The 12,725-nt window shown below is 34.6% G+C and overlaps 1 protein-coding gene across 9 annotated transcripts in view; it reads left to right on the forward strand.

The window, feature by feature from the left end:
* Nucleotides 1-6,616, forward strand: part of SHOC2 (SHOC2 leucine rich repeat scaffold protein) — an 84,199-nt gene extending 77,583 nt beyond the window's left edge. For 6 of the 9 annotated variants that reach the window (XM_087872889.1, XM_034440089.3, XM_034440090.3 and 3 more), the window contains 2 exons: nucleotides 1,052-1,198; nucleotides 3,356-3,644. In XM_087872889.1, the coding sequence (XP_087729015.1) occupies nucleotides 1,052-1,198; nucleotides 3,356-3,444 (236 nt within the window). In that variant the 3' untranslated portion in view covers nucleotides 3,445-3,644. Of the gene's footprint in view, nucleotides 1-1,051; nucleotides 1,406-3,355; nucleotides 3,645-5,941 lie in introns of those variants that run through there. The other 3 variants (XM_034440094.3, XM_087872890.1, XM_034440095.3) reach the window with 2 other exon arrangements.
* Nucleotides 6,617-12,725: the final 6,109 nt, after the last annotated feature.

Consider the following 12,725-nt stretch of genomic DNA (forward strand, 5'->3'; position numbering starts at 1 on the left):
AATCCTGAGTTGAAATCCACAGTTGCTGAGGTTGGGAAATATTGCTGAGATATGAGATATTCAAGGTAAGTCAGCATCTGGCAGTATTTGTTATATTTAAGATATTTTCCGCTCATAAGATCAATGTAAGAACCACAAAGGTAGTATTTTAAAATTCTACCATGCCTGCCAAGCTGTTTTTTTCACTTTGCATATGACTAGTTTTGCTTCTAACTTGCATAATTTGTTGTAGTCTTCAGGAAAAAACCCCCATCAATATTGCCCAACCTCTTATCCTCATTATGTATTATCAATTAACACAGTCCTTGAAAAAAATTTGAGATTCCCACACAGCATGGGAAATAATCATGATATTTAAGATCTATTTAATATCAGTTCTGACATTTAGCACAGCATAATATACTCAAGTTTCTCAAACACACACATGATTTTGATTCATTACAATGTTTTGAAAATATAAGTTAGAATTTGCAAGTCTGTTTGAAAATTTTTGTCATTTGTGTTAATGTGGTCTCTTAAAATAAGGTTTTGGAGTTGGGATGTCAGTAAGGAAAGATACTTTTCTAGCTGAAAGCAGGCTTAGGTTGTTGAAGAAATGTAATAAGGGTTTTTATCCAGTAGTATGCTGGTAAATGTTTAAAAACCAACTTTGCCATGTTCATTGGTATTGTTGTGCTGTGCCACTAACTGTGAAACAACTGATTGGCACACTAGATGTTATAGGTCACGTCTGCTGTCAAGTTTTGCAAATTCCCCAAAATTTAACAATCTGCTCTCATGAGCCAGTGTAAGCCAGTTCTAGCACGCCATTGGCTTTATCCCTTCTAAATTCATATTAATTTTTATTTTCATGCCAGCACTAAAAACTGCTGTTACTGCAAACTTAGAAATGTGCTTTGAATTCAGTGAACCTGTTTAGATGCAAAGGATGATATGTTTGCTATTCTAGGTAACGGACAGAAGAACAAGTTAGCCAGTAGTAATTTCTATATCACTTATTGTTATTTTATGACTAATATATTTGGTTTCAAAAATGCTCATTATTTTGCAGGTACACTGGAGAATCTGGAAGAACTGTATCTAAATGACAACCCACATCTAAACAGCCTTCCTTTTGAACTGGCTCTTTGCAGCAAACTATCTATAATGAGCATTGAGAACTGTCCGCTCAGTACCCTTCCAGCTCAGATTGTTGCAGGTGGACCTTCCTTTATCATCCAGTTTCTCAAAATGCAAGGACCATATCGAGCCATGGTCTGACTGATATCTTCCCCGATGATGTACAAAATATAAATGGCTTTTGTGGTGTCATTATGTATATAGTATCTAGGCTACATGATGCCCAGTGTGGATAAAAGATGGATTGTCCCATACACTCTACTAAATGCAAACTGCACTGTTAGTATTGTGTATGTGTGTATATATAATATAATATATAGATTGTATATTATATTATAAAACATAAATAATATAAAACAGGCAAATTTCAGACCACACGTATGTATTCCTGCTCATAAAGGAAACATAGCCATTTAGATTTTTTTCCCATTATAAATGCTTGTTAAAGTTTTCTTTAGTGAATTTGATGGTTATCTGGATAATTTGGGGTACCAGTTCACTGAAAACAATGTTAATTAACTGCTGATCAATTTAAGGGAAAATATTTTTAAATCAAGCCTTTTCCTGTTGGATAAAAAGCAATTTAGTCACACAAATTATTTTGTCATTCCTTGTAGATCACATTTTGTGACAAAAAAAATATTGGAATTATTTGTATTTTCCTTTATTCTGGAAAGTCCTTTAACTTATTTTAAGTTTTAAACAAATGGTCTTGTATGTTTACAGTCAGGGTATGTCACTGGATTGGGGGTGGGGTGGGATTTACTCTGTTTTATTGAATCTAGAAGTTGTATTATTCTGCTGAGGGCTTTTTATTGACTGATTCGTATTATTGCAAAAATATAAACAACTAGTTAGTGAAAAAAAATAAGTCCAACAGAAGCTTGAGTTCCTTTGAATTCATCAGTTATAAGCATATCATACTGAAGAAGCAATTATTTTATAGTTGCCTCATTTAGCATAAGCAACATTTTTCACTTAAAGAAGTGACAAATTTGTAGAAAAGTATCATGTTCTGTTAAGATTTAGTATTGCGTCAATGATGGACCTGAAATGAAACAGATAATTGTAAGGGTTTTTCCTGGTCTTTGTGCAATTAATGAATGTGTCTTTTTTGAAACCCTGCAGTATACGTAAAATTTATGGTCGGTTGACAATGTTAACTCTGGTTTTATATCTTGCCTTGCCTTGTACATCCTCCCATTATTATGGAGTGTCTGCGTCAAAGCACAATATCTTCATGCTGTGCTGTTTTGCTGCTGAACTAAATGCACTTTTCCCTGTAAAGATGGGACACTTGCTTCAAAATAATCAGTTCAGTACCATGATTTATTCTTTTAACCTCATCCTATCAATCTCAGTATTAAAGACTGGTCTGTTTGGAAAAAAAAGGACATTTTTTCATTTGTATTTAGAATGTGATTGCTCAATAGAAAACCATTAAGTGATTGAATAGAAAACATGCGGTTTATTGTCTTTTTCAGGGCTGTACAAAGGGCTAATGATGCTGCAGTGATTTTTGTTCCTGCACTTGATTGCTACTGCCATTTCGAATTGGATGCTCACATAGCAATTACATTTGAGATAAATTTGTTTCAGTGTCAATTGATTATGATGGGTTTGCTTAAGGGATACTAGAATTAAAAAGAGGGTGTTCTTTAAATTATATATCATAGATGTCAAGATAATTTTTTCATCTATGGAAAAAAAATTGTATTTTTAATTTTGATATTAATGTCTATTTGATAGGCACAATCCAGAGATCATTAGATATACTTACTTATCCTGTTGAAATCAACACAATTCACTGAAGGTTTCATTCATAAACACTAATAAGCTCTGAGTAAATATTTCTCAAGATTGTTTTGTAAGAGCCATTGATTTTAGTGGTTGTGGATGTTTCTTCAGATTGAGTCAGCATAACTTACTGCCTTCATCTGTGACATGAATTTTAGCATTCATTAATTTTATCTCTGGCAAGGAAGTAATCCTTTAAGAAAGGCAGGTACAGATATAAACCCTTAAAGGGCTATTTTAGATGTCAGTGGATTTGCAAAATATTATTGGGTTGGAACCAGACTGAACACACATCTAATTGGACAGATAGAAGCAGGCTTAAAAGGATCTCATCAAGGGAATTGCTGAATTTGACCAGCCTTTGGAATTGTTTGCTTAAAAAAAAAAAAGATAATTGATAACAGTGTCTTTCGTAAGAGTGTCCCTCTTTGTCTCTCAGATATTGGGAAACTCCGTGGAGAAACTCAGACCATAGGTCAACAGGAAACTAATGTGGAGAAAGGAATCCAATCTCATCAGTTCTATTAACCAGTATAGCAGAATTCATACCATCGATTTTCCACCACTTACTTTAAAGTAAATATATGAATATCTAATTAACCTAGATACTTGTTGATAATGATGTATAGTTGCAGCTGACTACAAGCAATCTGTCTGAATACTGAAGTGTTAAAATACAAAGATGCTTATAGTGGTGGTTAAAAGATTAAAATCTACTTTTTGCTGAAGCTGTAAACTTGTTCCATTTTATTTAGTATGTGTATATTTAATATGTTGTCCACACGCACTTTTATTTTAGGTGGAAATAATCTTCTTCCAATGAATTGTTTCTTTTTCTTCTTAAAGTCAGAGTTTAGCCATGTGTTAAAATTGTTCTAGGAAAGATTGAAAATATTTCAGTAAATTTCTACAGAGTTAAAAGTAGGATAGTACACTCATAGTAGGCAGGATTCACCTATCACTTAGTGGAATTGTGGCAGATTAAATGTATAGTTTAATCTGTAAATATATTGATGTAATTGTTCATGTTGAAATGATTACTTGACTATTTTTCTTTAAAAAATCACTTGCATGTTAGAAATTCTTTTTACTTATTCACTGATTTTTTTTAAAAAAAAGAGACTGAAAACATCTTAAAAAAGCAGTGAAACCTGCTTCAGCATAGTATGATTTATTAATATAAATCATATATTAGATTATATTGTGAAATATATTCTGATGGTTGGAACAGAAATCATAATACTCCCAATTCCTGCTTAGAAACTTGAATTTGTGATTCCTGAAAAGTAGGTTCTTGTATTGGTGCCATCAAATTTGAACGGAAGTTCTATTATTATTTGATTTTTACTGAAACATTTAAGGCTATATCTGTAGAGAATTTTACTTTCCCGTTTACTATATAGGTACTCCTCAATTTACAACCACAATAGGGACTTGAAAATGTATTGTTAAGCAGTGCGGTTGTTAATTGAAGCATCACACGACTGCACCCAATTTTCTGATCTTTTTGCTGCAGTTGTTAAGCAAATTACCTGTATTCATTAAGCAAGACATGATATGGCCATAACTTAGAACTCCATCCAGCTATCCCATTGATTTTGGTTGTCATAAACCAGATAGGAGGCTCACAAATGGTGATCACATGATTGCAGGATGCTGTGATTGTGGTGTATGTGTGACAGTTGCTAAGCACCTGAATCATGATCATATAACTCAGAGATTCTGCAATGGTCATAAGTGTGACAACTAGTCATCAATCCCTTTTTCCCTTGTAACTCTGAACAGTCATTAAATGAATAGTCATTAAGCAGGGACTACCTGTAGATTTTGTAATAATACTCATCCACCTTTTGGTAAAACATTAGGATGTATCCAACCAAGCCTCTGATAGTTTCTGATAGCAGACAATACATATCTTCCAATAATGAAGATTTGTTCAACTTGTTTAATAAGCTTTGTATATAATAATAAGCTTTATATCTGGATTTAATTTTTGGTTTAGTAAATCTATCTCAATTAAGAAACAGTAACTGTCTTTTTCCACAAAATACAGTTCGAAATTGAACTTGAGTTTAAAGCTCACACCTCCTATGGCTTGCCTTTGTTTTTGTGGTTTACCCATTTTTCCAGTTATTGGAAAGAAGTTGGCAAAAAGAAACCAACTGGACTCATAAAATAGAGACTGTGTTTTGTCTCTGCTCAACAACCCCTAATCCAAATAAATTATGGCTTAATATTTATGAATTCAGCCATACCTTTATTCAGAATGTCTAAGTAAATTTCTTAATATATCTGGAAAAAGCCTCAGCCCTGTTTCAACAGTTGCTGTCAAATTTTAATATTGCAGAAGGAGGTTATTAAATATATGGGAAATGATCATATCAAAAATATTTAAATTATTAAATCTAAGTTTTGTTTTGGCTTCAATTTTGGAGTAATGTCTTCCACATGTTGTTCAAAGGTCAAGTACAGCTCTTAGATTAAAAAAAGGTTCCACACCTTTTCATACCTATGGAACAAAAAGAAGTCTCCCCTAATTGCATGTAATTGCATAGTTGTCAATATCATATACAGTACTTTGTTGGGTGAGTCTTAAGTTGGGGTGCTATAGTAGCTAATAGGATTTTAATAGCAAATAGAACAGAAAGTCAATTTCACTTGCACTATTGCAGTAGCCTATTACAATTAAACATTTTCTTCATGATACTTTGAGAAATATAAAATTCAGTCCTACTACCTAGGAATAAATTAGAAAATAGAAATACTAATTGGAACTATTTGTCTTTTCAAAATGAGTTTATATGTCTTTGTTGTAGATCATACTTAGAATTTTAATAGAAACTAACAGGCTACATTCAGGAACAAGTTAAAGAAAAAGAATTAAACAGTGTCATTGTCTTAAAAGGTTTTCCTAAACTTCCTTGATGGCTATTTAAACATCTGGTTAATAATTTGAAGTTCTTAAAATGTATCTTTGCAAATCTGATACTGTATGATTATGAATGAATTTTTGTTGGAAAAACAGGATTTTCTCCAATGCTGTGGCCAATCTCCACCGGAACTCCCATTGCTCTTCTGGAATGCATCTCAATCTCAGGCATTTTGACTATGAGGTGAGATCTTCAAGGTAATGGATCACTCTCCCCTAATTTTGGAGGACAGCCATCAGCAGAAAAACTGGGTTTGGAAGAGAATTTTGCACCCTAAAATAGTTTGCCAGACATTTCTAAGAAGAGAGATCTACTTGCAATCAAGACAAGCAAAATTTAAAATGGAATGTTTCACTTGGGCAATTTTTGAAACTGAATCTTGGAATGGTTTTATATTCTTCACATATCGGGGGACAGGGGACATGGGACTTTTTTCTGATTATTCAAAATTCTGAATGCAAAAGAAATTTATAAAGCCAATATTGCACTAACTTTGTATCTTTAATCAGCATGTCAGAACTTGCTTTTAATTAGGTATACACTTGGCAGTAATTTGCACAATATACCAACATTAAAAGGCACATGTAGGACAATTGACAATGATAATATCTGCAAGAAAAATCTGATGGCTTTTTTTATTCAGTAAAGATCTGAAAATTCTGTTTATTATTTCAGTGTTGCAGTCTTAAGCAGAATAATACATAATTCTGCCTGATTCTATGAGTCCACAATAATTTGTGAATTGATAATAAAAGCGTGTTAAAACAGCCGACACAAATGTACTTTCTGAATTATTGTAATGTTGATCGTTACGTCTATAAAATATTGACTTGCTTTTCTTTATAATTCATTCTGTATCAATGTATTCATTATAAATAGTATGTTTGTAAAGAAGCGACTGCTGAGTCTTTTGGACATTTTCTACCAAACAAGTCTAATTTTGTCTAAAAACTGCAACATTGCAGTTGATACTTTGCAGTTTAGAATCATTTTTTCAGAATTCTTTGTAACCTGCAAATCTTTTCTTCTTGTCTGAAATAAGCACGAGAGATAAAAAGCTGAACTTTTATAAAGGAACTGTTGGTTTAAAACCTTTACTTCCTGTTTTCTCTCCCTCTCCCCTCCACACAAAATATGCTGGTGGATTGAAAGCGTGGAAAGATGGTTTCAATCTTGCATGGATTGCAATATTTGATAGATGGAATAATATTTTTGATATCTGGTACATACTGCATTTTATATTTCATATGCTGCAAATATGGGGCATCTTTTCCTGGAGGTAACCAAACATAAAAAAAACATACAAAACTCCCCCCTCCCCCCCAATGCATTGTAGATTATATGCATTCCAAGCTACTTGAGTGAACTACATATTAAATTTTGGAGGTTTTATTTTGTAATAGAAAATAATTGATATGATTTTTAAAGTGCTTAACCTTACTTCAAGGTTAAATAAGAACATGATAGAAGATAGTACAATTTATTTGAACAAAATTTTCGGTATTATAGAATATATAAATAAGCCCTTCACTGCTTTTCTTGCAACACTCTCTGAGAATTCAAAAGTTTATTTGCTTTTTAGATAGTATTTTCATTTACTTCTCATTTGCTTCATTTACTAGTCTCAAATGCAGACTAGTTTTAACTTTTATAGCTGCTGAAATAAACCAACAATACCTGGTGTTAATTATGATATTTTTATCTCTACACTATTCCAGTTCTGGATGGCAACTTAATTCTTTAACTTTTTCTACTGCTACTGTTATATAATAAAGATAACGCAGGAGTACTGTGGTGATTTATTAAACGGTGGTGAATGAAGTCTGGCAAGAAGAGTGCTAAATGCAAAGGAATTATGATTAGAAAATATATAATGATAATTTGGGATAAAAATGAGAAATCAGCTTATTTTTTCATGATTAAATTAGTTATATTACTTTGGCCAGCATGCTGCTTTAATGTGATAATTGAAGAAGCTAAGAGAAACCTAAGTTTAGCTTCTTGTTTCCAAGAAGTTTTATAAAGGGTTGAAGCTTTTAGCACTGTAGTTCAACAGTTCCTTTCTTTTATTCTGTTCCAGTTTATATTTAGATAAATACCTTAATATGAACTATTCTGCATGATGCTGCAAATTTGATTTGGAGTGAAATAATTAATGCTAATGTTCCAAACTCTGGAGTTTTGTTTGTGAATGATAGCTGTACATGATATTCTGGCTAGTATTATAGACCTTGAATAATTTGTGGCAAAGTTTAATATCTACATTCCTTCAAAGTCTAGCTGTTAGATACGAATAAGGTAGGAACAAGGAACTTATTGTTCCTACCATGGGAGATTGATTTGCAAGTTTTAGCCCCACTGAGAGTTGTTTCAGACCTGAACAAAAAATCCTAATTATCTCTTTCGTTTCTAAGTTTCAAATACACAACATTTGAAAAGAAGCCTGCACATAAGTGTTTTTATCAGCATTGGTAGGGAATAAATATAATTTGGTGATGGTTCCCTTGAATATCATGCAGATCATTCTCTTTCCATATACATTTTTATGGCATTCTTTGGGATCTCAATCTGCAAGTAGCTACCTGTACGTGCAAATTTCTTCGCTGTTGTGAATATGTTTAGAAATCGTGCTGAAGCATACATTCATTTATGATCTTTGATTTAATTTAATAGCTACTCTGCTGAACCTGGTGCCATTAGGAGAAAGTAATTGGTATTTATTTTTGGGCATATGTTAGCTGAATATGAGAAATGCTACCTTAACCCTCAGCTATGAACCTTCAGAAAACAGCTATGACTTTATGATTTTGGTCGATGCTTATTATCTTTCTTAGAAAGCAATAGTGAACGTAACACATATGAACTTATGGTATGGAAAAATATCAAAAAATTCTGCCATGTGAAACATGAGGGACTGCCTTTCTCTGCTTACATAAGCCCACCCCATCTGATCTGGCAGAGGAAGTATGCTGTGGGTACCTTCAGCTAAGGATCTACATTTAATTGGTCCCAGAAGATGTGCCTTCTTTGTTATGGTGCCTGCCTTGTGGAATATTTTCCGTCCCCAAAAGTTAGATTTGAAACCCTCCATTCCTTTTGATATTCTGAAGGCCCTTTAAACCTGGTGATGTGACCAGCTGTGGGGCTGCCATAGAACTAGAGATCTATCTAGATGACTCCATTGTTGAGGGGACCATTTTATGTCTTTCTATGGGTTGTAATTTCCATATTTCAGGATATTTATTATTATGGTATTTCAATTTATATTTATTATTTTTATATTCTTGATTTTTATTTATTCTGTGCTGTCCAGTGACTTAGGGTGAGATGAGTGGCTATATAAATTTGATTAATAAATAAAGCAATATATCATGGGTAATTAATATTCATGTCCTATCTATCCACCCACCAACTTTGTATTTTATCATTTAAATGTCACATGTTGGAAACTAAAAGGACGAATAGTCTTTAAAAATCTGAAGTTTTCTTAATCTCTCTCGCTCTCTTTCACCATGTCACCTATATAATGATGGGGAATGAATATGCAGCAAACGAGATGAGGGGGGAAAAAACAGATTCAGTTTTAAGATGCACCCTGACTGCAAAGGAACATGTTATTTCAATAGAAATTTCAATAGAAAAAATAGGACAGTACAGCCTCAGAAGTACCTGTTTCTATTTGTAACTTATATTTCTTCCCTTTCATTTATCTTTTATCTCTTTACCTCCATCCAAACAAATCCAGTTTTTCACAGTGGCCAATAGACTACCTGAAAATATTCTGAGAAACAATCATTTTTTTCCTCATCTGTTTTCTACTTCTATGCTGTCATAGCAAAATAAAGCTCTTTGCCACTGATTGCTCTCCACCAAGACAAGACAATGCATTAAGACAATGGGAAACTAAAGGATATTTTCCTTTTCTGCTATACGGGTAGTCCTCGATTTACAACAGTTTGCTTAGTGACCATTTGAAGTTACAGTGGCACTGCAAAGTGACATCATTTTTCACACGACCATTGCAGCAGCCCCATGGTCATGTGATTTACATTTGGATGCTTGACAACTGACTCACATTTATAATGGTTGCAGTGTCCCAGGGTCATGTAATCCCCTTTTGCAACAAGCAAAGTCAATGGGGAAACCAGATTCACTTAATAATCATTTTACTCATTGATCACTACAGTGATTCACTTAACAAATATGGCAAAAAGTCGTAAAATGGGGCAAAACACACTTAACAAATTTTTCACTTGGCACATAAATGTGGTTGTAAGTCGAGAATTAGCTGTATAAGATACAGAACAAAATAAAATAATAAACACAGACCAGTACATAGGTGTTTTGTTGTATTGTATCTCTAGTCAATCTAGTCCAGGACTCTGTTCTTAGTGGTCAACCAACTGCCCAAGGAAGCCCAGTAATTTCCCAGTAGATGGCTTTCAGAGACAGCTACACTGCCATCAAAGCTAAAAATGGCACACACCCCTCTCTAGCTGCATTCATGATCACATACTTAAAGTTTACCTCCATCCATATGATATATGACTACACAAGTCCCTCCCCACCAGTTCACCTCCCAATATATTTATTTATTTGAATTTTTATACCGCCCTTCTCCCGAAGGACTCCGGGCAGTGTACAGCCAGAATAAGAACACACAAATATAAAATTTAAAAGCAATTTAAAATATATATTAAACAATATGGCCCATAACTAATTAAAAATCCCATTCTTAAAAAATGATGATTCAAAGTTGAAGAATTGGAATCATGCCAGCCCGGCTTGTTGGAACAGAAGAGTCTTGAGGGCACGGCGGAAGGTGTGTAAGGTCCAGGATCCTCCGAATCTCCGGGGGCATTTATCTGCCTGACCGATGGCAGATAAATACAGTGACATTATTTGTATTTCCAGTTTGGCTGTCATCTCTGTCCACAATTTTTGTTTTTCTGGTATTTCTACATCAGCTGGAATTTGTTTCACCTTTTTATCCCATCAGTCTACTAAACAGTTCATGACCTGTTTGGCCACTATTTCAGAGATATTTCCTTGCCTAAACAGACTTTTGTTATAAGTCTACCAATTTTGAATGAATTAGATGGAGAGCCCTGCAAATGTGCCATTGGTACACATTTTTGTAAATATTTTTTGATAGAATTAGATTTTGCTTCTGAGTTAATGATGGAAGAAAAGTGCTATTTCAGAATCCAGTTGTCTTTTTATGTTAGGAAATATCTTCCTATTGATTTGTGTCTTTGTGGAGCAATAAACCTTTTAAGGGACTAATAGCTTCAGCCAAATCTCAAGCAGTGACTCAGCCGCTAATGCTCATTATGAGAGAAAATGGTGTGGTAAAGCTAAAATTATTCTTTCCTGCATAAGTGTGAACACTTTCTATATTCAGTCTCCAGAATGGGGAATATATGGGGAATATATAGGGAGGGTCATTCATATTTTCCCCTTAATTAGCAGTGATTGGTATTGCTCACATAGGAAGACCTAATGCAAATGTTACATTCACTTGGACTAAACCAAGAGTGAACATTATGCATTACCTCATCACTTAGAAATGAAAAGACTATTATATTTGTATTATAATATAATATAAATAATATAGTATTTTAATAATAACAAGAATAACAGAACAGAATAACAGAATGTTATTGGAAGGGACTTTGGAGGTCTTCTAGTCCAACCCCCTGCTCAGGCAGGAAACCCTACACCAATGTTGGCGAACCTTTTCGGCACCGAGTGCTGAGAAACAGGAGCACATGCGAGTGGGGGGGCACCGGACACCGGAAGAGCAGCTTCCTGGTGCACACATGCGGGCGCCGGAAACTGGAAGAGCAGTTCCCTGGCACACATGCATGTGCCGAGAGGCTGAGCTTCCGGTTTCTGGCATGTGCATGCATGCTGATCACCTGTCTTCCAGTTTCTGGTGTGCATGTGCACGCAAAGACCAGCTGGCTGGCGCGCATGTGCGTGGCAGAACCTGGAAGAGCAAATGGGCAATGGCTGGCATACTCGGAGAGATAGCTCTGTGTGCCACTTCCAGCACACGTGCCATAGGTTCGCCATCACAGCCCTATACCATTTCAGACAAATGGCTGTCCAATCTCTTCTTAAAAACTTCCAGTGTTGGAATATTAACAGCTTCTAGAGGCAAGTTGTTCCACTAATTAATTGTTCTAATTGTCAGGAAATTTCTCCTTAGTTCTAGGTTGCTTCTCTCCTTGATTAGTTTCCATCCATTGTTTTTTTTGTCCTGCCTTCGGGGCTTTGGAGAATAGTGTTTCTAGGTTCTTTATTTTTGGAAGAAGGGGAAAGCAAACATGTTTTCTGTTTGTCAACTTGTTGTGTGAAAGTAATGCTTAGTGTCATGGTACCGACTTAGGTACTAGCATGATATGCAGACCTAGGGGGATGGTAATCTATGCATACCCTTTTTGATTAAAATGTTAGGGTTCCAAGTAACATCCCCAACCAATGAATGTCAAGCCTCCAAGTAACATGTCCCAAAAAATAAAGTCCAAGGCATCCATCTTCCTTTTCAAATCCATTTATTAGGAACACATTAAATTGGCACAGACTTGGTGTAATTCCGGCTTTGAACCGGATCCGGAATTACACCCAATAAAAGCATAAATTAGAAACTTGTCCCGAGTCACAACCTCCAATCAATTATCAGTCCAACAGCCTGGTGACTCCAAACTCCACCTTCAGCCAGCTGCAGGAGTCTTCTTTCTTCCCATGGGAAAGGCATGTCACATACACATAACATTCCCCCTTTATCTTTACACCCCCGTCTCAACAGTTAGAAAGTGGCGAGCGTGAAATATTTATAAAATTCAGTTACTACAAACCTAAAAGCTAATAGAA

This window comes from Pantherophis guttatus, chromosome 6 (genome assembly GCF_059756535.1).
Source record: "Pantherophis guttatus breed Tessera chromosome 6, ASM5975653v1, whole genome shotgun sequence".
NCBI classification, from domain to species: domain Eukaryota; kingdom Metazoa; phylum Chordata; class Lepidosauria; order Squamata; family Colubridae; genus Pantherophis; species Pantherophis guttatus.